This window comes from Sorghum bicolor, chromosome 1 (assembly GCF_000003195.3).
Source record: "Sorghum bicolor cultivar BTx623 chromosome 1, Sorghum_bicolor_NCBIv3, whole genome shotgun sequence".
NCBI classification, from domain to species: Eukaryota; Viridiplantae; Streptophyta; class Magnoliopsida; order Poales; family Poaceae; genus Sorghum; species Sorghum bicolor.
This window is the reverse complement of record NC_012870.2, coordinates 76,841,080-76,860,283: the sequence shown is the minus strand read 5'-3', so window position 1 is coordinate 76,860,283 and position 19,204 is coordinate 76,841,080. Positions and strand designations below refer to the sequence as shown.

The following is a 19,204-nucleotide window of genomic DNA, read 5'->3' as shown; positions in this document are numbered from 1 at the left end:
CTAGATTCCTTTGGAGATGAGTGGAGCTATTGATTGGAATAACAAGGATAAGAGAGGAGAGGTTCCTACTCTATCAAAGTCATGGCATGTAGATCCAATGAGAGAGCACCAGAAAAAATCATAAAAAACAATTTGGCAAACATTTACGTTTTTTTGGCTAACTTCTCAAAGCAACTAGTCATAACCCGGCTTCTAGGTAAGTTACAAATACGTTAAAGAGATTTGTTAGCAAAGATGTAAATAGTCATATATGATTTCATAGGAAATCAATCTCAAAATAATCTTAGCATAAACCACTAAGTTAGAGGAAGCCTTATTCCAACAAATGCTAAAAAAATGCTATGTCACCCTTTGAAGTGCAAAAGATTCCAATAGACTCCCTCATCATAGAGATGGGTAGTTAGCGCTCTAAGTTGGTAAAAGAAGTTATATCTTCTCATAGTTAACAAGATTTATATCTTATCTATATAAATATATGATCATTATATGCTCAGCGGTGGCATGAAGGACAACCGGGCACAGAGGAGCACCCCTTGACATGGGAGGCGGTGGCGCGTAGCACAAGCGTCCGCGACGGAGAGGGCAGGGGCAGATGGAAGAAGGATGTGGCAAAAACTAGTACGTATACAACAATAGAGATAATGATTGATATTCTTACATTAGTATTGAATCTACATAAGAATATGTGTATAACATGAGATACTGTCAAACTCCACTAAAGTTTACTCTAGACTAAAAAATACCATATTCTTAGAAAATTATTGGAAGTGTTTTGAAAAAAGTAACAATTAAGTTGTAGAGTTGATGGTTGCATAGTAAGTGTATAAATTACTATATCCATTTAAAAAAAATAATATTATCTGAGAAGTCTAATAATTTCAAATTTGACCAAATTTATGTAAAAGATTGCTAACATTTTTATGCCAAATAAATTATCATTATATTAATTATGAAATATATTTTTTAAGGTTAAATTTATATAAATTTGGCTTATCCAAAATCTAGATTTGTTTTTTTTTTGCGATGGAGAGAGTAGGCATTTGCAACCTTTTTTTCCTTTTATATATACAAGAAAAGAAAAGAAAAAGAAAAAGAAAAAGTAAAACCCAGCCGTAGCCGGCCAGCAGGCTGCAGGTAGACGAAGGAACGGGCTACCCCCATTCCCCCCACTTCTCCAGATCCCCCTCCGCAATCCACCTTCGCGCGTCTAGCACGGCGCCGGTGCCGAAGCCGGCGACCGTGGCCATGCAGTCGCCGGAGCCCTCCTCCTCCTCCCCGGTCCTCCTCAATATAGGTCCGTGCCTTCTCCTTGCCTGATCCACCGCCACCTTTACCGTTCAGGGTGCGAATCAGAGGATCTCTGGTCTTACCATTTTATTCACGGTGATGCAGGGGGAAAGAAGTACGCAACCACCGTGGAGACACTGACGCAGCGGGAGCCCGACTCCATGCTCGCCGCCATGTTCAGCGGGCGGCACACGCTCCCGCAGCACCCAACCACGGTACGCCCGCTGGTTCTTGCAACTCCTGTGGGCTGTGGCCTCAGCGGATGGGTTGAATGGTTTTTGCCATTGTGTCTAGGGGAAGGGGATGGTGTTCGTGGACAGGGACGGGAAGCACTTCCGGCACGTGCTCAATTGGCTCAGGGACGGTGCTATCCCCGTGCTGTCGGAGTCCGATTACCAGCAACTGCTGCGAGAGGCAGAGTACTACCAGTTGCTCGTAAATAAAATAACTCTCAATTGCCTCTCGTTTTCTTACAGTTCTGATCTCATTCAACTGTTGTTCATAATGCGATGGTTTCTGCTCTAGGGTTTAGCTGATTACATAAATGAGAGGCTTGGTTGGAAGAAAGCCGACAATTCAGAGGCTGAATTGACACGAAAGGACGTGATCAAGTGCATACAGGCGCAAAGAGTCAGATTTCGTGGCGTGAATTTGTCTGGCCTTGATCTGTCTAAACTTGTAAGATCTTGGTAGAATTTCTCCTGTCCTACCCACATTATTAACTATTGTTTCTTTGCCATTCTAGCTGTTGTTAAGCCTGGACATGCTGTTACTCTGATTTCTACCACTCTGCTAGCTTATCTTTGTGTGGTGTTCATGAACAATTTGACAGTGTTTAATTCTGTTTTCAAAATTTCTGTAGTTTACGACTTGCACTCTGAAAATATGTTTTTTTTTTTCAATACTCTGCAGGACTTATCAGAGGTGGACTTCAGTTATGCATGCATTAAGAACACTGATTTTTCATGTGCTAACCTTTACAAAGCAAAATTTGGGGTAAATCAGTTACACCGAAATCCTTCACTGTTGTTTGACATCTTCTTAGCAGTAGCAGGCTGTAGAAACTATGCTAGTTTACTTCTTTGTGACTGTATAAATGTTTCAAGTCTGTCAGATTTCTCAAAAGAGCTTCTTATTTAGTTTCTGGCTAAGATTTTTTCTATACAAAATGAAAAATTTTACTGATAACGCCGTACCTCTATATTCTTATCAGCAGGTGGAAGCTTTGTCTTCGTCTTTCCAAAACGCAAATTTGCGTGAGTAAGAAACCATTCTTACCAGCAACTACTTGGCCTGTCTCTCTCAATTTTTTTTGCTGGAAATTTGGCATTCATGTTCACCACTTTCGGATAACAGGTGTGAGTTTGTTGGAGCGAATCTTCAAGAATCTATTCTGGATGGAGCAAACCTTCGAAGTGCCAACTTGCAAGGTAGCAATGCTCATATTGATCCTGTTTCTTCATTTCTTGGTTCCTGACAACTGTACTGTTGTTGGATATCTTTGTCAATTGTACTATGTCTCTAGCACGGTGTATGAAATTTGATACTTCTGTATTCTTGCAAGAACCATCCTTGAGTTGCTATAAGCCTAAGCGATATTGCCTCTTAAGTTTTAGCAGTAAGTGATGATAAAAAGAAAATTTTATGCTCTGTTTATTTTGCAGATGCATCCTTAACACGATGCAGCTTCATTGAAACAGATCTCCATTCTGCCCATTTACAGGTATGCAAACCATTGTGCATGCAACTCAACATATCGTGTTCCTGTTTACATATACTATATTCCATGTCAAAATCATCATGTACAGTGGAATAAATCATAGTGTATCTTTATTTTTGCTCTGTTGTTGGATGTTAGTGCTAGTGCTACTATGTTTATGTATCAGCATCCAAAATGTAGCAGCAGAATCCAGTGCTTGCTGAAATGCACACAAGAGACATGTCTGTTTGTTTTCCTTCATAGGGATATTGGCATATTGCTGTATTATTTATCTAGATTGGTGCAACTGAAAGATTCATATCAACTGGCTTTTAGTAAGCCGTAAACCATAAATCTTGAAATCTGATTATTATCCGTGCATCTTATTGCCCATTCAAATGGATTTTCAGACTGCTAACCTTACACAAGCCAACTTAAGAGGAGCTAATCTTGAAGCAGCCAATCTCAAGGTAAATTGAAACTGTCATGTCACACAATTTCCTAGGAATGTTGAGTTTTTTGCCTTTTAGAACTGAAGCAAGTTTGTGACAGTATAATTTCTAACCCTCACGGTGAAGATTTAGCCTATCGTGCTCACACTCTTTAGCATGGTAAAAAATATCCATGTAGTTCAAAACTATCTTCGCTTCCTTTTACATTATCTATTTCACACCACATGAATAATATTGGAGTATGTTATCTAACAAAGGAGCAGCATCCTTTTAGCAAATTTGTTATTTTTATTACACACATCTATGTGCTACTCCCTTGTTACCTTTTTTTTTGGCATAGGATCTGTGAGTCGAGTGTGTTTTGGGCAAAGCATTAATCGGTTCTTGGACTTTAATCATTTTTGTGAGTTCTTTAATTAATATGGGGCAGCAAGAGACATATGCATACTAGCCATATCAACAGATAAGCATGCAACAATTTACGTAAGTGACACTTTGAATGCACTTCTCGTTACTGTCTATAACCATTCAATATAATGTTACATGGAAGTCATTTTTTGTTACTGAAACATGCAGTCGCGAGCATTAAGACCACTAGACCAGTCCTTATTTGCAGTTGTACTGATCCTCATTACTTTTTTTTAGCGAAACATACTTTTTAAGCATGTGCTGAAGCTCATTCTTATTTTCAGGGTGCTAAGTTGTCTGGTACAAACTTGCAAGACGCAAATCTTCAGAGAGCTTACTTGCGAGAAGTTGATTTGCGTGACACTGTATGTTCCTGCGTCCTGTCCCATTTACTAAGGATCTTGGGTCCTGTTTACAGTCTACCTCACGTTCTGTGCAAATAGTTTCTACACATCTCATGATATCAACATATAGATGTCAAAGGATGAATTTTAATTGTGTTTACTTTGGTCAACAGCAATTGACTGGTGCTAAGCTCGGAGGTGCAAATCTACTTGGAGCTATCAGATGATCTACAGTTTGTCGGTGTAGCTTCATACTGTGTATACTGTACTGTACAATTTCATTGGAGGTAATGCCTGAGGCATGATCATCTGTGCAATACTGGTCTCAGTCACGATTGAGAACACAAATATTCCCTCTGGTCCAAAATAAATCAATTCATAGAATCAACCCAAGTCAAACTATCTTAAGTTTGACCAACATTATAGGAAAGGGTAACAGTATCTGTGACACCAAATAAGTACATTATGAAATAGATTTCATGATGTATGTATTGATACTAATTAGGTGTCATAAATATTGGTGCTTTTTTTTTGTAATTATCAAACTTAAAATAGTTTGGCTTAGGACAACTCTAGAAGTTGATTCAATTTTGTGATGTTGGGAGCATATCAGAGAAAAGTATTGGCTCAATCCTGTCAAGCACACCATCTATGGAGTTCTTTGTAGACTGTCCTCTGATTGGAAGTTTAGCAATCTTAGCTGTTAGCGATCAGAGCTGAAACCATCAGTCTGCTGTCCACCAGTGGAGTATAAAGGTATGGCTGTTCTTAAATCTGAAGTAAGCCGCAGGCACATTTACTGGGTCACGATTGCAAGTGGACAGATGTACCTGTATCGTTGTTGCTTCCATCATGGTGTCATTATCATGTAGAGGTGGTATGCACACTATTTTGATAGGTGGTCATGTGTATTACAGTACGCTGGCTCGGATCAGGCCATGTCACCATAGTATATTAGTACGGTGAATATCACTTTCCTGCGTCAGCAGCAAATGCTAAACGACTACCCGTATCTGTATTCACTATTAGGCATTGACGCACTCCTTGCGCCAACAGCTCGAAGGGAGCGTCCTGCGCCATTTACATCCTCTTCATGTCCACCGGATCCGGAGTTCATCTGCGTTTGAATGCGTCTTTTCGTGACCCGACTCGATGCACGTTCTCGAATTTTTTGGTTTAGCTACTTTATTATTTTCTATAGACTAATTAGATTAAATTATAGATAAACTGTATAATTAATTGTTTTTTATATACTTTAATGCTTCGTGTATGTGATGAAAAATCTTTTAGGAACTAAACAAGCCCTTTATGGAATGTATATGAGGGCGAGATCATCCACCGCGTGGGCAATAATAATGCGCGGACTATTCAGCTCGGGCCTTATTAGATCTAAAATTCAAAAAACTTTTTAAGATTTTTCATCATATCGAATCTTATAATATATATATGGAGCATTAAATATAGATAAAAAAATAAAATCTTTTAAGTTTAATTAGTTTATGATTAGACAATAATTATCAAATGCTACAGTACTTAAAAACTGTTAGTAAGGAAACTAAGGCCGTATTTACCTCCTAAGAAATTTTGCAATCGAATTTTACGGCACATGTATGGAGCATTAAATACAGATTAAAAACTAATTATATAATTTTTCTGTAATTTATGAGATGAATCTTTTGATTCTAGTTAGCCTATAATTGGCAACATTTATCAAATACAAACAAAAATTCTACAGTTTCCATTTTAGAAAAAAGTAACTAAACATGGCCAGCAAGGCCTCGATGCACCGCGGCGGGTCACGGCCCAAACGGACACGCACGGGAACGGGACACGGCCCGCACAGCTTTTGAGCTCGGGCCGGGAGGGTGAGGAGCCGCCGCCGCCGCTCCAAATCACTCCCATCAGCCGCGCGAGTGCCGAGTGCCGACTGCCGAGTGGTGGAAGGGAGGACGTGGCAGGCGGGCGCAGGGGACGCGTGCAGCGGAGCACGGGGCGAGGTGGCGAGCTGCATGTGCATGTGCTCATGCACGCAGCACGCCCAGCCACGCACCAACGAATAGGCGCACGCGCACGTCCCGATGGAGGACCGCGCAGAAGGACGACGACGCATCCAGCAGTGCGCACCCGCGCGCGCCCCGGCCAGCCATGGACGACAACGACATGGGTGTCGAGAGCCAGCGGGAGTTGATGACGGCCGCGCCGGCGGCGAGACCCGGCACGGGAAGCGGCGGCGGGCGGAAGCACCTCTCCTCCATCGCCAACCGCGTGCTCCGGCAGTGTTCACTGTGCGTGCGCTGTTCGTCTTCTCCATCTTTATTCGTTTGCTATCGTAGTGGACCACGTCAATCACAAGTTCAGAACCTTTAGTCTTTTTTCAGTTGCGCCAAGCAAAGTCCTTAATTTGTGTATAGTTTGTCTGAATGTCAATTGGGTGCAATTATTTGTATGCCCACCCCAAAATGGGCACACAGGGAGGGTAAACACTCAGTATAGGTATAGTACTTAGGACCAAATTTCCATGCTCTGGTCCGAACTCAAATCTGGTTGTTCTAGGTTTAATTTGGAATATATATACTTTGGACATTTGGTGATCTGAACTTCCCAAGCTTTATGATGTGTCAGTACTCATACTTGTCTGTTGCAGGTTCAGTTCAGGTGCAGTATTTTGATTTAGGAAAGTTCGGATGCAGTATGATTTGTGGAGAGTGGAAACAGACATGAATGAAATATAGGGACCCATGCCATGACTATACTATATGCATCTTGTATTGACAGCTTAATAATGCCTAAGCCAAAAACTTGTAATCCAATTCTCATTTCCATCAGTTTAGAAGGTGTTGTACCTGTCACGTCCTTCAAAATTGACTGGGTATATTTTTCAGCTTGGCCTTTTTGCTTGCTTTATTTATTAGTACTAATTGTCCAGCAAATGTACAGTGTCACATGTGCAAATCTAGTCGAGCTTCCAATCTGATCTTCTCGTGTAGCATCCTGAACCATATAATTTATTGACATGTTTTATCTGGGTTTGTCTCTCTCTAGACATCCTTTTGGCTATTAGCGTGGAGTAACTGACATATTCTTTTCTTAAGTGAAAAAAAAACTTAAAATGCTCTTTACTTACTTCAAAATCTTGGCAACTAATATGTTAATGCCACACAGGACATTGGACAGGAGTGTCGATGATTTGGTGGCAGACTTCGAGTTGGGCTTAAAGACTGCAGCAGTCGGCAACTATTCAAGAAAACTAGTTGAGTTTTGCAGTCTTCAGGCCCTGCAAATTATCACATCACATGATATTGGGGAGAAGATAAATGATGGTTCCCTAAGTCGGTTCACCTTCGATATGATGCTAGCTTGGGAAACCCCTACTCCATCGGATCAACAGGTCACCATGGTTGGTGATTAAGCATATGTATGTCACACATGAAAAATGCTCGAGTCCTGAACTGAATGACATGTGCTAAATTTTACAGGAGAGCATAGCGAAAGAAAGGGAAGATAGAAAGGAGCCACTGGGAGAAAATGAAGCTGTGATGGGAGATGAGACGTCACTGTTCTATTCAGATATCATGCCTCTTCTTGTAAGCATGTCAAAGAAATTACTGATTACCAGTTTATTATGGTCAATTTGCTCTAAGCAGATATCAATTGGTTACCCAGGTGAATGAAGAGCCAAGTGTTGGGGAAGAAGCTTACGTATGGTTTGGATCTGTATTCCCTTTGGCTTGTGACGTGGTTAATGCTCGATTCACATATGAAGCTCTCACTGCTACCACAGCTAACAGGCTGCATTATCCTGCTTATGACAGATTCCTGAAAGAAATGGATAAGTATGCTGCCTGTTCCATGATTGGACCAAATATTCTTCATTTGTCGACATAACTGTCAAATGTATTAAGAATTACATACTCTAATATCTTTTAGGTCCTTCAAGTTCTTTCAAGATTTGCCAACTCCTACCGGAATTGAATTCGCTGAAGATGAATTCATTTTGCACATGGAGGGCACAGCAGGAACACAAAGGGTAGTGAGGCACATTGGAACCACTAGTTGGCCAGGTAATCAATCTGATCACTTTGTTTCTGGTTGCTTCCATTTCTCATATTCTAGTAATCTGAATTACCAATTCCCTTCATTAGTAAATAACATATAACCTTAGTCAATGTTTTGGTGTTTTTGGTTTTCTAGGCCGAGCTACTCTGACGAACAAGGCACTATATTTTGAGGCTTCCGGAAAAATTTCATACGAATCTGCTATCAAGGTTGATCTTTCAGACACTGGAATAGAACACCAAATTAGCACTGCTTCAACAGGCCCTTTTGGTGTGCCTTTGTTTGACAAGGCCATTGTGTTTGAGTCACTGTGAGTTCCATCTTACATAGAACCTTTCGGTGTCCATACGAAGAGCTTAGACTTAACGATCAACTAGACCTGAACCATTCATCTGTGCAGATCAGAACCTCTGGTTTTGGAGTTCCCCGAGATGACTAGCTCAACAAGGCGCGACATGTGGCTTACTCTGATAAGAGAAGTACTCTTTATCCACCGTTTTATATCAATGTACAACATAGTATCCCCCATTCACAAATGGGAGGTACACTCTAGAGTCATATTGGGAGTAATAAGGCTCCACGCTGCAAGAGAGATGCTACGGATGTCACCACCGCCCGCTTCTAGCTTTTTAGTGTTCTCACTGTATGATGACATGCCTAAAGGTGATTTTGTGCTTGAGCAACTAGCAAGCAATCTGAAACAGACCTCCACTATTACCCGATTGAGTGCATCCTATGTATTCAAGGGTTTAAGCAAATCTTATGTCACGCCTTTGAGTGCGGAGCTAGCCAAAGACCAGGAAGCAGACTCCAGTAGCCACGAGCAGCCCCTGGCAACCCTGGAAAACAAGATCGGTCAAGTGAAAGAAGAAGCCAGGGAAGTCACCGCTGCCAATGCTGCCATTGAGGGGATGAAGGATGAAGGCATCTCCGATAGTCTTCTTACATTGGTGGTACGTTCAATTCCTTACTTTTTGCTTGGTATCTTCGTTGCTCTTCTTGTGCTGTCTTAAATTAAACCATCATCCTATTCCTGTCCCTTCTATGCAGGGGTTGGTCGGTCCCATCGGCAAATTGCGCCCAGTGATCCAGCAGATAACCTCGTGGGAGCGGCCACTTGTTACTGGCACTATCCTTGTTGTAGCTTTGCTAACCATATACAAGTAAGCCTACACACCTCACTAAAGCTGATCATCTTGGCCATGTGTCTGAATAAACTGGAATCACAGAAAATGGAATTAGGAAACATAAAGTGGATCTTTTCCCTCGTGTGCAGTGAATGGTTCAATTACGTGTTAGCTGCATCCCTGATAATGGCTGTTGGGGTGATGGTTTGGGCAAGACAAAGAAAGATAGGCATGATATGCTCGGAAGTGATCATCGTCGATACTTCTTCAGACAAGACAACAATGGAGAGCATAGTGGATGCACAACAAAGCCTGAAGAAAGTGCACGAGTACATCAGGACAGCAAACGTTGCCATCCTCAGGCTGTGGTCGATAGCACTAGCAAGGTCGCCAAAGGTAGTACCCATGTAGTTGACAGACAACAGTTGTGGTTGTTTGATCCTTCAGTCATTCGGGTTATTGCGCTCAACGCCTAATGTGGAGCTAGGAAGTAACATTCCACGCTGTTCTGTTTGCGCTTTGCATGTGCAGCACACAGAGACGATGATTTGGATGCTGACCGGGGCTGCGGTGGTGGTGGCCGTGATCCCGTTCAAGTACATTCTGATCGGGCTGATGGCCGGCAGCTTCGCCGCGAACACGAGGGTCGCGAGGGCCCTGTTGAACCCACAGGGCGGCCGGCGGTGGAGGGAGTGGTGGGAGTCCATACCCGCCGTCCCCGTTCGTACAGTTCACAGTTGACAAGAGCGAGCTGAGGCGAAACCAGTCAAAACTCGGTTCTCCCGCCAAGTGTTTCTTGTGTGTTGTACTCTGTACTAGTACTAGTCTACAACTCTGTGCATGCATGCTTTGCAGAACTGCAGTGAAATGGTGTGCACTGACCTTCAAAAAAAAAAAAAAATGGTGTGCACTGCAGTCTGCAGTACAGAGAAGAAACTTGTTAGAAGATGCTGTTCAGGAAGAATAAGTCATCAAGAAGATGTGAGCGGAGGATAAACTTTTGGTAGTGAACGATATGTTTTACAGACGTGTTCACTTGTGCCTTCACCCCTTAGGGCAAGCACCATGGCGCCATCTGACATACTTCGTGAGCACGAGTGTGTGGGTGCTGCCGGACGAGAGGCGCTAGTTGATCTGCTAACCCAGCTTTGCATGTCCAGGTTATCGGGCTCCGCCTGAATCTTTCCGAAACCCTGCTACGTTCTGAATTCATGGATGTGGATCATAGGTTTCCTGAAAGAATAGGCTAAGAGCCCAACACAGTCCGGGCCATGGAAGTTGGAACCCTGTTTCTTTATCAAGATCCAGTTTCTTTTCTTTATCAAGAGTTTTCCGGTAGGAACAGTTGAGAATTGAGACTCGCCTTCGCTCGCTTGTCTTATGAGTCGTATTTTTTTTGCTAGCCGATAGTTTTTTTTTTCTTATAATAAATCAGCGAATAATACTCTCAGCAATATTTTTTTAGACGAGCGAACAAATAGGTACGTACATGTAGCAGAGAGACATTTCTTCATGCCTGCAACACAACTGAGAGTTTGTGAACATCAAAGCGTGCACAGATGACAGATCCACCTCATCTCTGACAGAATAAACCCCTCTTATATTATTCCATAACTATACGACTATATATATAAATATACAGCGCGGGATCCAGCTCAGCTATACTAGATCATGTCCGGCTGCTACAACTTCAAGCTGATGGTAACATGTAAACAGTGAAGAGTATACGATTGAGAATTCGAGATGATCGATTAGGGCCTTGTTTAGATGCAAAAACTTTTTGGATTTTAATACCATAGCATTTTCATTTTTATTTGACAAACATTGTCCAATCATGGAGTAACTAGGCTTAAAAGATTCGTCTCGCGATTTACGTGTAATTAGTTTTTATTTTTATCTATATTTAATATTCCATGTATGTGCCGCAAGATTCGATGTGATGGAGAATTAAGTCTCGCTATAACTGATGCAGCCGATCCTCGAATATGACGAGATCACGGCCGGCACGCAGCGCTGAAGGCTGAACGAGCTTGTTTGGTTGGATCAGTACTGGTGGGGCCAGAGGAAGGCGGAACAGGCTGAGCTAGCTTGCGTGCCAACAAGGCTCGAATGGCCGTAGAGGTGAAAGTTCACAGATCCAGCCCTCCTTGTTGGCACGCATTCTTCAGGCTGCATGAGTTGGGTTGGGTGTGCACCGCACAATGGCTTGCGTTGCAAGCGTTTCTGTTCCACAAAGGATGTGACGTGCTGTGCATGCATGGTAGCGCTCAGGTATGGATTCAGATTCAGTTGAATTTACTCAAGGAAGTTACAACGTAACTTTACTCTCTCCATCTACCCTCCAACTAAGATCCAAGGGCTACCATCGCTTGCAGGCCAAAAGGAGCCAAGACTTGGAACTTTGTTCCCCGTGCGTCTGCTAGATTAAGGATTTGAGGTGTGGCCGGTGCATCTGGGAAGGCGTCCGCCGCGTTCGTACTGGCGTCTGGCCGTCTACGGTGTCCCTTGGCGAGTACCTGTTGGCCGCGCTTGTGCAATTCGAGGCGGCGTCGTGGCGGCGGCTTCATCAGCCTGGACGAGATCGCGGTGCTCGACGCCACCGTCGCGGGCGACGCGGCCGCCGTTGAGGACCTGCGCAACGCCTTCGGCTTCTCTGACGCCGACGGCAACGGCCTATCCACCACCAAGCTCATGCATGTCCTCTGAGTCGCCAGTGAGTCCGCGTTCGCCGTGCAGTGTCGTCGCATTGTCGAGGGCCCATACAGCTGGTCCTACCGGCCTTGTGCGCCTTCACGCCGGTGTAGACCATGGTCGGAACGACTCCGATGCAGCCCATTCTATCAGTAGCACGAGCGTGGCCTTCGTGAAGCATATGGACACTGACGAGCTCGAGCGTCGTCTAAGACGTTTACCACGGTGTGCTGCGCGAGGATCGACGAAGCCGCCGCACGCGACGCCAAACCAGGGGCATCCAAACGGCAAACCTCCTTCGCTTTTCGGCAAATTTGTTTCACTGTTATCTCCTCATTTCGATTTTAATTTGTTTCATGGCATCAGAAATGTACATCTCTCCAATCCAAAGCAATTAAAAATGAGACAACATATCTTCAAGGGAGAAGCTCACAGTGGCACATCGAAAACAATCCTTTTTTCATATGCATGGTGTGCCGTTCACAAAAGGGTGTGCCGTACACGGCCAACAGACCGGTGAAGAGGGGAACCACCGCCGAACAAGAGCTTGTTACCAGATCCAGTTCAACTTCGATCAGTCGACCGTTTCCTTCGTGCAGCATCTGTCTTCGGTCATCTGATGTTTCTTCACGGATTTTTTGGCACCAAATGGATCGGATGCCGTTTCAAGCTTGATTCCAGCATGAGTTTTGTTGTGCACTGTGAATGAAAAGAAGAAATATCTCCACAGGCGGCACACTCTAGAATCTAGATGTAGCGCTTTTTTGCTTGAAAGAAAACTATCAAAGCGCACCCAAAAGGAATAATATGTAAGGAAAATGCTAACTTTACAAGTTGTCTTGTCTGCCCCTTTTTACCCCTATCATCAACTCAAAAATGGAAACTCTAATTCAAGTAGAATATGCAAACTTTATAACTGCATATGCATCAAGAAATTACTAGATAAACCGACAATTGATGTCGATTCAAGAATGCTGTACCCAGTGGACAGATTCACCACGTGGTTGAATCTAACTCGTCCTAGTGATACAATCATATAAAGGACATAGAATTGTGCTCAAGAAGATAAGGTGCTCCTCAATTAAGCACTGACCAACTATATTATCATTATGTCCAGTGTTAATGTTCTCAAGAGATTGTCTCTAAATGTCCAATCTAGTTAGGAAAGACTTCAACTTTGTCACATGAGATTACAAACATATATCCTTGCTAAGTGTAAGAAAACTCATCGACATCTGTGTTGCTGGGTTCGGGCCTTGGGCAAGGTCGTCGATTGACGATTCCTAGCGAATACTCACATGGCCACATCTGGAAGCTAAAAATTCTCTTGAGGAAGAGGCAAGGATCCAATTCAAATGCTGCGGATAAAAGGATACAGCATAGAGTGTATATGTTTCCAAAGGCGGAGAGTGGCAGAGTACTAGCCTATTATACTAGGCCCATAGGAGAGAATTCAGTAAACATGGCTCCAAACTGAAGCAAGGAAACAGGTACTTGCGTACTGCTATATATACCGATGAAGCAAGCTCTTATTGTAGAGCCTAAAATGGAGTAATTGAATTTGAATCTCAGAGCAGGCACACTGCACACTGTTCAATAGATAGATTTCAGAAGGCTAGAGCGAACAAATAGTGAGAAGCCAATAAAATTGCGCTCCACAAATGCAATAAAACCATTATCTAATATGCATATTTGATTATTTATGTATACATTTTGCAAAGACTTCCATAATCCCTGATGGGGGCTTTATTCGCATGTCATGGAATGTATCTCATAAATTACAATGCATATGCCTCAGATCAAGGGTTGGTTAAAGGTGACACATTATGTACATGTGTTTCTTAGGTACATGTGTAATTTAACAATGCTTTGGTTTTCGTAAAATTAATCACAATAACAGCGTTGTGCTTTCTTTTAACTAAAGAAATAACAGATGCTAGAATGGGAAGCCATTTCTAACTGATGATGACAAAAAAATCAGTATGACTGAGGATTTGCCCAATGAGCACTTAGTCCAGCTTCAATCTCCTGAAAAGATAACTACATGATAAAATATAAGAAAGAATAAGACTCCTGCCGCAGGGAGCAAAATATTGTACCTTTTTGTAATGAAGCCATAACTCATTCATTGTAGTCGTCAGTTCTGTATCAATTCCACTAATGCAAAATTGTGGATACAAGGTGAATGACTAGTTTTGCTCTATTTGAAGAAAATTTGCATGTGCATGGATTTCCTTTCCCTAAACAACAAGACCAATCAGCCTCCATCTTTTACCTGGATAAAAATTGGAAAGCTTGTACGTGTCAACTTTCAGTCCATTGGTATTGCCATTACATGCTCACTTGACAGTTGATTCACCTTTTCTGCAACATGAAACTAACCTAGCTCCACAGCTGTTGAGATTACAACCATAAATTTCCAAACAGATGACTCAAATAGAGCTGGGCAGCTGATAGTCATTAACCCTTCAATCAACAGTGAACTACCCCCTCCTGATCAATGGGTTAGCTAACAATGCCATGAACCTACTTTGATGTTACAGGCAAAGTTTGTGGCAATTCAACAAGCATGTGCACAGGCATAAAATACATCTGCAGGGAAATTATACAAATGATAATGCCCAGGAAGAGCTGCAAAAAGAGGGTTAAAGCATGTGAGAACAAATAATGAACTACAAGAACCCCAATGCAACAGGACTAACAATAAAGCCAAAGTATAGCACCTGAATTGTAGCTTTCACACTGAAAAGATATATAGATAAAACCATGGTCAAAAGCATTGCCATTGAAGTTGAGTACACCTATCAAAACAGAGCTCCATGACACATGTTTTCAATAAGAAAAAATGAGGTATAAAATTAAATAGAACGCTTAACAACATTCAATGATCATCCGATTAAAAAGGTCAAGTGAGTTCAGGGACAGGCTTTGAAAACATAAATGTACCAAACCAACTCATAAGAAATTTCAAATTTTCAATAGAGCAAAAATTCTTGTGTCACGCACTATGAACTGCTTCATAAATCCTGTTGTCAGACACAGGATGAACATAGTTCACTTTGCATGTTTCTTAAGAGTAGATGTATAGCACATCCTAAGTATGCAATAAAAAGGCCAGAACAGTAAACCATTGTCAAACAAGTACCAACACACGAACTTGACATAAGAAAAAAAAATATAGCTTCACTTTACAGGCATTAGGAACAGACATAATGGTCAAAGTTTCTAGCTGTGCATATAAAGAGATAAGATTGAGGGTCAGTTTATGGTGGTTGTGCTGCAATTGTTTCTAAGCTACAGCAGGAAGCAATTAAAAATACATTGTAATTTGTTTTGGAAACTAAACTAAGGTTTCATATATTCTGCTAACTATTATCCCACTGTTGTTTCTGTAATAACTGATCTATGCTTTGAAGTGGTTATATACACACCAAAACTTTTAAAGTGGTTGAAACAAGTATTATTATAATATTCCACCTCAATGGCAGAGAACCTGAGTGATCTAACCTTGACTATATTGTCAGAATATTTCATCAACCATGATACTAGAAGACCAGTAGATCCCAAATTGAACACTACCATCCATGTTGTGATCGAGTAACCATTAAAAAGGCGCTGCCACCATGGACCCAGCTCAAATCCAGCTTTAAAATCACCATAAATTAGCCAGCCCATGTTAAATATAACTCCAAACCTGCACATAAGATGAGCATCAAAGAGTTTGTCAAGCATATTGCTGATAATCAAGATGTATGCACAGCAGCACACATGGTTTCTGGGCATGAGAAATTAGTGACAACGAACCAGTGTTAGATATAGATACCTACGTATATAATTGTGCGTTTTGCCAGTACAAACTATCATTATTCTTCTTCATCAAGTATTCTGTGTACACACCAGCTAGAGCTGAAAGACAAGCAGAAAGTATCCCAAGCATGTAACCCTGCAATGGTGCTGAGAAAAGAGAATCACATGGTGCATATCCACATCCTTTCACCTGTAAAAGACAGTATGTTTAATCTCAGTCAAAATCTAGTAACTAAACACAAATCACAGCTAGAACCGATATAAATATTATGTTAATCCCTACAGTGTTTTATTTGAATGAAAATATCAAATGTTGCAAACAGAAATCAATTTGCATTGATAGGCTACTACTCCCTCTGTTTCTTTTCAAAAAGTGTATTAGGATCCAGAGAAGTCCTTACAAATATACAATGACAACAATATATCATCAGTGGTTACAAATCAATTCATATCAAAACATGTGCAATGTGAATCTTTCGGTACGACTTTTATCGCGCATATAGTTTAAACAATTCCTGATAAAAATTTACAAAGTCTGACTTTTCCAAATCCTAACATGGCCTATATTTTGAAATGAAGTAGCTTAATTACATATAAAGAATACCGCTGGTCAACTAAACAGGCTGCGTAACAAACTTCCCAAAACATTCAGGAATTATGTGACACTTGTGATTTTAGTGTGAATCTGGAAAATAAATCACCGTATCTACCAATGAAATTATACATTAATGTAAAAGTGCAAATTGTTAATTTGTTATAAATTGGAGCATATATGTTGTGAGTAGGTCAAACGCATCAACCCCACAAAAACAAATGGTGTTCCTAATTACATGCTTACAATTCTTTCTGACCATCCATTAAAACATAACCTAAGAAATAATACCAACTTTAAATACATTTTAGGTATAAAAACCATATCATTGACAAATAAGATATACACTCCATTCCAAATTATAGTTTACGGCTTTGTCCTAAGTCAAACTTTATAACATCCAATTAGTTTCATTACATTCTACATGAACATTATTTTGATAGTGCATTTATTTGAACTTTTAGATGTTAATATATTTTTCCAAAAACTAGGTCAAAGATAGAAAAGTTTGACTTAGGAGAAGCCAAAGTGAACAATAGTTAGGAACAGAGAGAGTATTTGATAATATTAACAAACCTGGCTTGCAGTTGTACCAACAGCCAATAAAACAATTGCCATCCATTGTAGATTGGACAACTTCCTTTTTAGGACAAGCCTAGTAGAATTGCAGAGAACAAAACAAGAACACTAATCAATCGATGAGAAAAAGAATCAAGAAACAATAGCACAGCATACACATTCATTATCATGTTGACACTACTTTTTTCCTGGCAACAAATATCTGAATAAGTCAGGACACACAAACATAAAAGTTACTGAAATAAGCAAACTCTGGAAGCACAACAACAGTGCAAAAAAAGTGCAAACATCATGTGAAAAGAATCTTCTTTTGAGATGTAAATCAATAAATGAATAGTGCAACGAATAGGCCGGCGGCGATAGGCGGTAGGTGATCTGCTACTGCAGCCCATGCTAGACGACAACGAAGGCACTGCCCCCGGCAGAGATTGATCTCCCTGAGGCACGCGATGCGGAAGTGATGTCTTGTGGTCGAGCATGATCTTAAAACACATGCGTATTCAGATGATAAATGGTAGTAAATGCGTAGTAGAAACAAACCCAAACTCCCTCCAGTGCTTAAATTATAATCAGCTAACTATTTCAATGTCATTTGTGCACTTAAATTCTTTGTTTCACTAATACAAAGAAAATTCTCAAATGGAATTTCCTTAAAGGCATGGAACAGAGCATAATAGGAAATCAAATAGGAACTCTATCATGTAACGGTGTTAAGCATAAAAGAATGAGCATTTCAGTGAGCAGACAAGTTGCACACCTAAACAAAATCCCAGTCGTGACAATTTTCAGGTTTCCCATTATCTGATAGGTAGATGGGTCAACATAGGTCAATGTCGCAAACTGGACATTGTTGTGGATGAGGTATATGACTGAAGGAACAACATATAGTTGCACGCTCCTCCATTCCTTTGTCATCCTTGGTGGAGATGAAGAATGGCATTCCTTCCAGAGGAAGAAACCTGAGACAGATAACTGCATCGAGAACAGGGCAATATTAGCACAAAAAAAAATGATGAATCACTGCACTGCCCTATACATGTTTTCATCATTATAATGGGTATGAGGCTATCAAAATATTAAATGTAATTTGAATTATGTACCTTGAAGAGCTCAGCTAAAAAAGGAATTGTGGCATAATCATACTTGTATTTGCCATTGCTCTGGGAAAGGGTGGTCAATATTCCCTGCATATATAGATAAGCCGATTAGACGCACTGGGACTAAAAAACCCAAAACAAGTCATGTGCAACTTTCCAAGCCTGTTTAACTATGGTGACTTGATTCTGCCAACAGTCCTCAGGCTCTAGCCTGCACATGATCGTGTTCCCTCGCACAACATCACAACGATGTCATTTCCCGTTCCACAATTCCACCAAATCATCCCCTGTACCTCACCACATAACCAATACCAAGCTTCTCAATGACAATCAATCCGCCCTGGAATCCAGGGTAACGATCACGAGTCATCTGAACCCGCGTCTCTCTTCACAAAGGGCATGACAACTCCACTAGAACAGATCAAACTGCCGCTCGAGCAACCTACGACGCCTATTCCACCGTGCATCTCATCAAAGAAGCAAATGGGAAGCAACCGAAATTTCACAGCTAATCCCAGCTTGGCGACATATCTAAGACGCTATATGGTGTAAATGAAGCAAGCCAAAAAGAAACAAGGAAGGGGAAACGACGAAATGTGTAGGGTTTGGGGGATTGCCTGGGAGCTGGTGAGGACGGTGAGGAGCGCGGCCACCAAGTACCACTGCATCGTCGTCTCCGCCGCCGCCGTCCAGTTCTGCTCGGTGTTGTTGTGCGGTTCGCGGGCAGGACGCCGGCTCCAGCACGATGCGGACGCGGGACGCAGGTCGCGGCCGCTGGCGGGGTTGTCGGTGACGCTGGGCGGTGCAGGACGGTCTTCCCGGCGAAGACGTGGCGTCTGCAGTCCTCGGCGGCGCGCGTGGAGGAAGCTCCGGGTCGCTGTGGACCGAGGGTGCCGCGGAGCAGTCGTCCCCGATGGCTCGACGACGAGGAAGCTGAGGCGTGGGCCAAGAGGAGCGGATGAGTGAGTTGGGCCGGCGGGAAGGGGAGGCGAGCGGGCCTAGCCAAGGCAGGTCCGCAACTGGAAGAAGGCCCAGAAACCAATTGAGTGGAGGGGGAAAATCCGA

General features: G+C 42.0%; 3 protein-coding genes across 10 annotated transcripts; 2 read left to right on the top strand and 1 right to left on the bottom strand.

Moving 5' to 3' along the window:
* On the top strand, positions 1,105-5,184 carry LOC8080532 (FH protein interacting protein FIP2). Of its 2 annotated transcripts, none has more exons than XM_021454879.1 (11): positions 1,105-1,294; positions 1,393-1,502; positions 1,582-1,722; positions 1,813-1,965; positions 2,200-2,283; positions 2,504-2,547; positions 2,644-2,717; positions 2,952-3,010; positions 3,397-3,456; positions 4,131-4,211; positions 4,364-5,184. In XM_021454879.1, exons 1-11 carry the CDS (start codon positions 1,246-1,248, stop codon positions 4,415-4,417), a joined length of 909 nt encoding a protein of 302 aa, XP_021310554.1. In that variant the 5' UTR covers positions 1,105-1,245; the 3' UTR covers positions 4,418-5,184. The 2 variants fall into 2 exon arrangements, with proteins under 2 accessions (XP_021310554.1, XP_002468479.1); XM_002468434.2 differs by having other exon boundaries at positions 1,106-1,294; positions 2,501-2,547.
* On the top strand, positions 6,277-10,436 carry LOC8085459. 2 transcript variants are annotated; one of them, XM_021451479.1, is made up of 10 exons: positions 6,277-6,475; positions 7,353-7,587; positions 7,667-7,774; positions 7,854-8,023; positions 8,118-8,251; positions 8,382-8,556; positions 8,647-9,199; positions 9,297-9,409; positions 9,523-9,769; positions 9,905-10,435. In XM_021451479.1, the coding sequence occupies exons 1-10, from the start codon at positions 6,336-6,338 to the stop codon at positions 10,112-10,114; spliced, it is 2,085 nt and encodes a 694-aa protein (XP_021307154.1). In that variant the 5' UTR covers positions 6,277-6,335; the 3' UTR covers positions 10,115-10,435. The 2 variants fall into 2 exon arrangements, with proteins under 2 accessions (XP_021307154.1, XP_021307155.1); XM_021451480.1 differs by having other exon boundaries at positions 6,285-6,475; positions 7,353-7,578; positions 9,905-10,436.
* LOC8080531 (CMP-sialic acid transporter 1) lies at positions 12,401-19,089 on the bottom strand. Of its 6 annotated transcripts, none has more exons than XR_002449441.1 (9): positions 18,757-19,089; positions 18,143-18,226; positions 17,800-18,014; positions 17,040-17,118; positions 15,892-16,061; positions 15,572-15,758; positions 14,788-14,865; positions 14,164-14,695; positions 12,401-12,763 (listed from the first exon to the last, which is right to left on the bottom strand). XR_002449441.1 is itself a non-coding variant. In XM_002465788.2 (8 exons), the coding sequence occupies exons 1-8, from the start codon at positions 18,805-18,807 to the stop codon at positions 14,591-14,593; spliced, it is 969 nt and encodes a 322-aa protein (XP_002465833.2). In that variant the 5' UTR covers positions 18,808-19,089; the 3' UTR covers positions 13,582-14,590. The 6 variants fall into 6 exon arrangements, 1 of the variants encoding a protein (XP_002465833.2); XR_002449440.1 differs by lacking the exon at positions 12,401-12,763 and adding an exon at positions 13,582-14,092; XR_002449442.1 differs by lacking the exon at positions 12,401-12,763 and adding an exon at positions 13,582-14,082.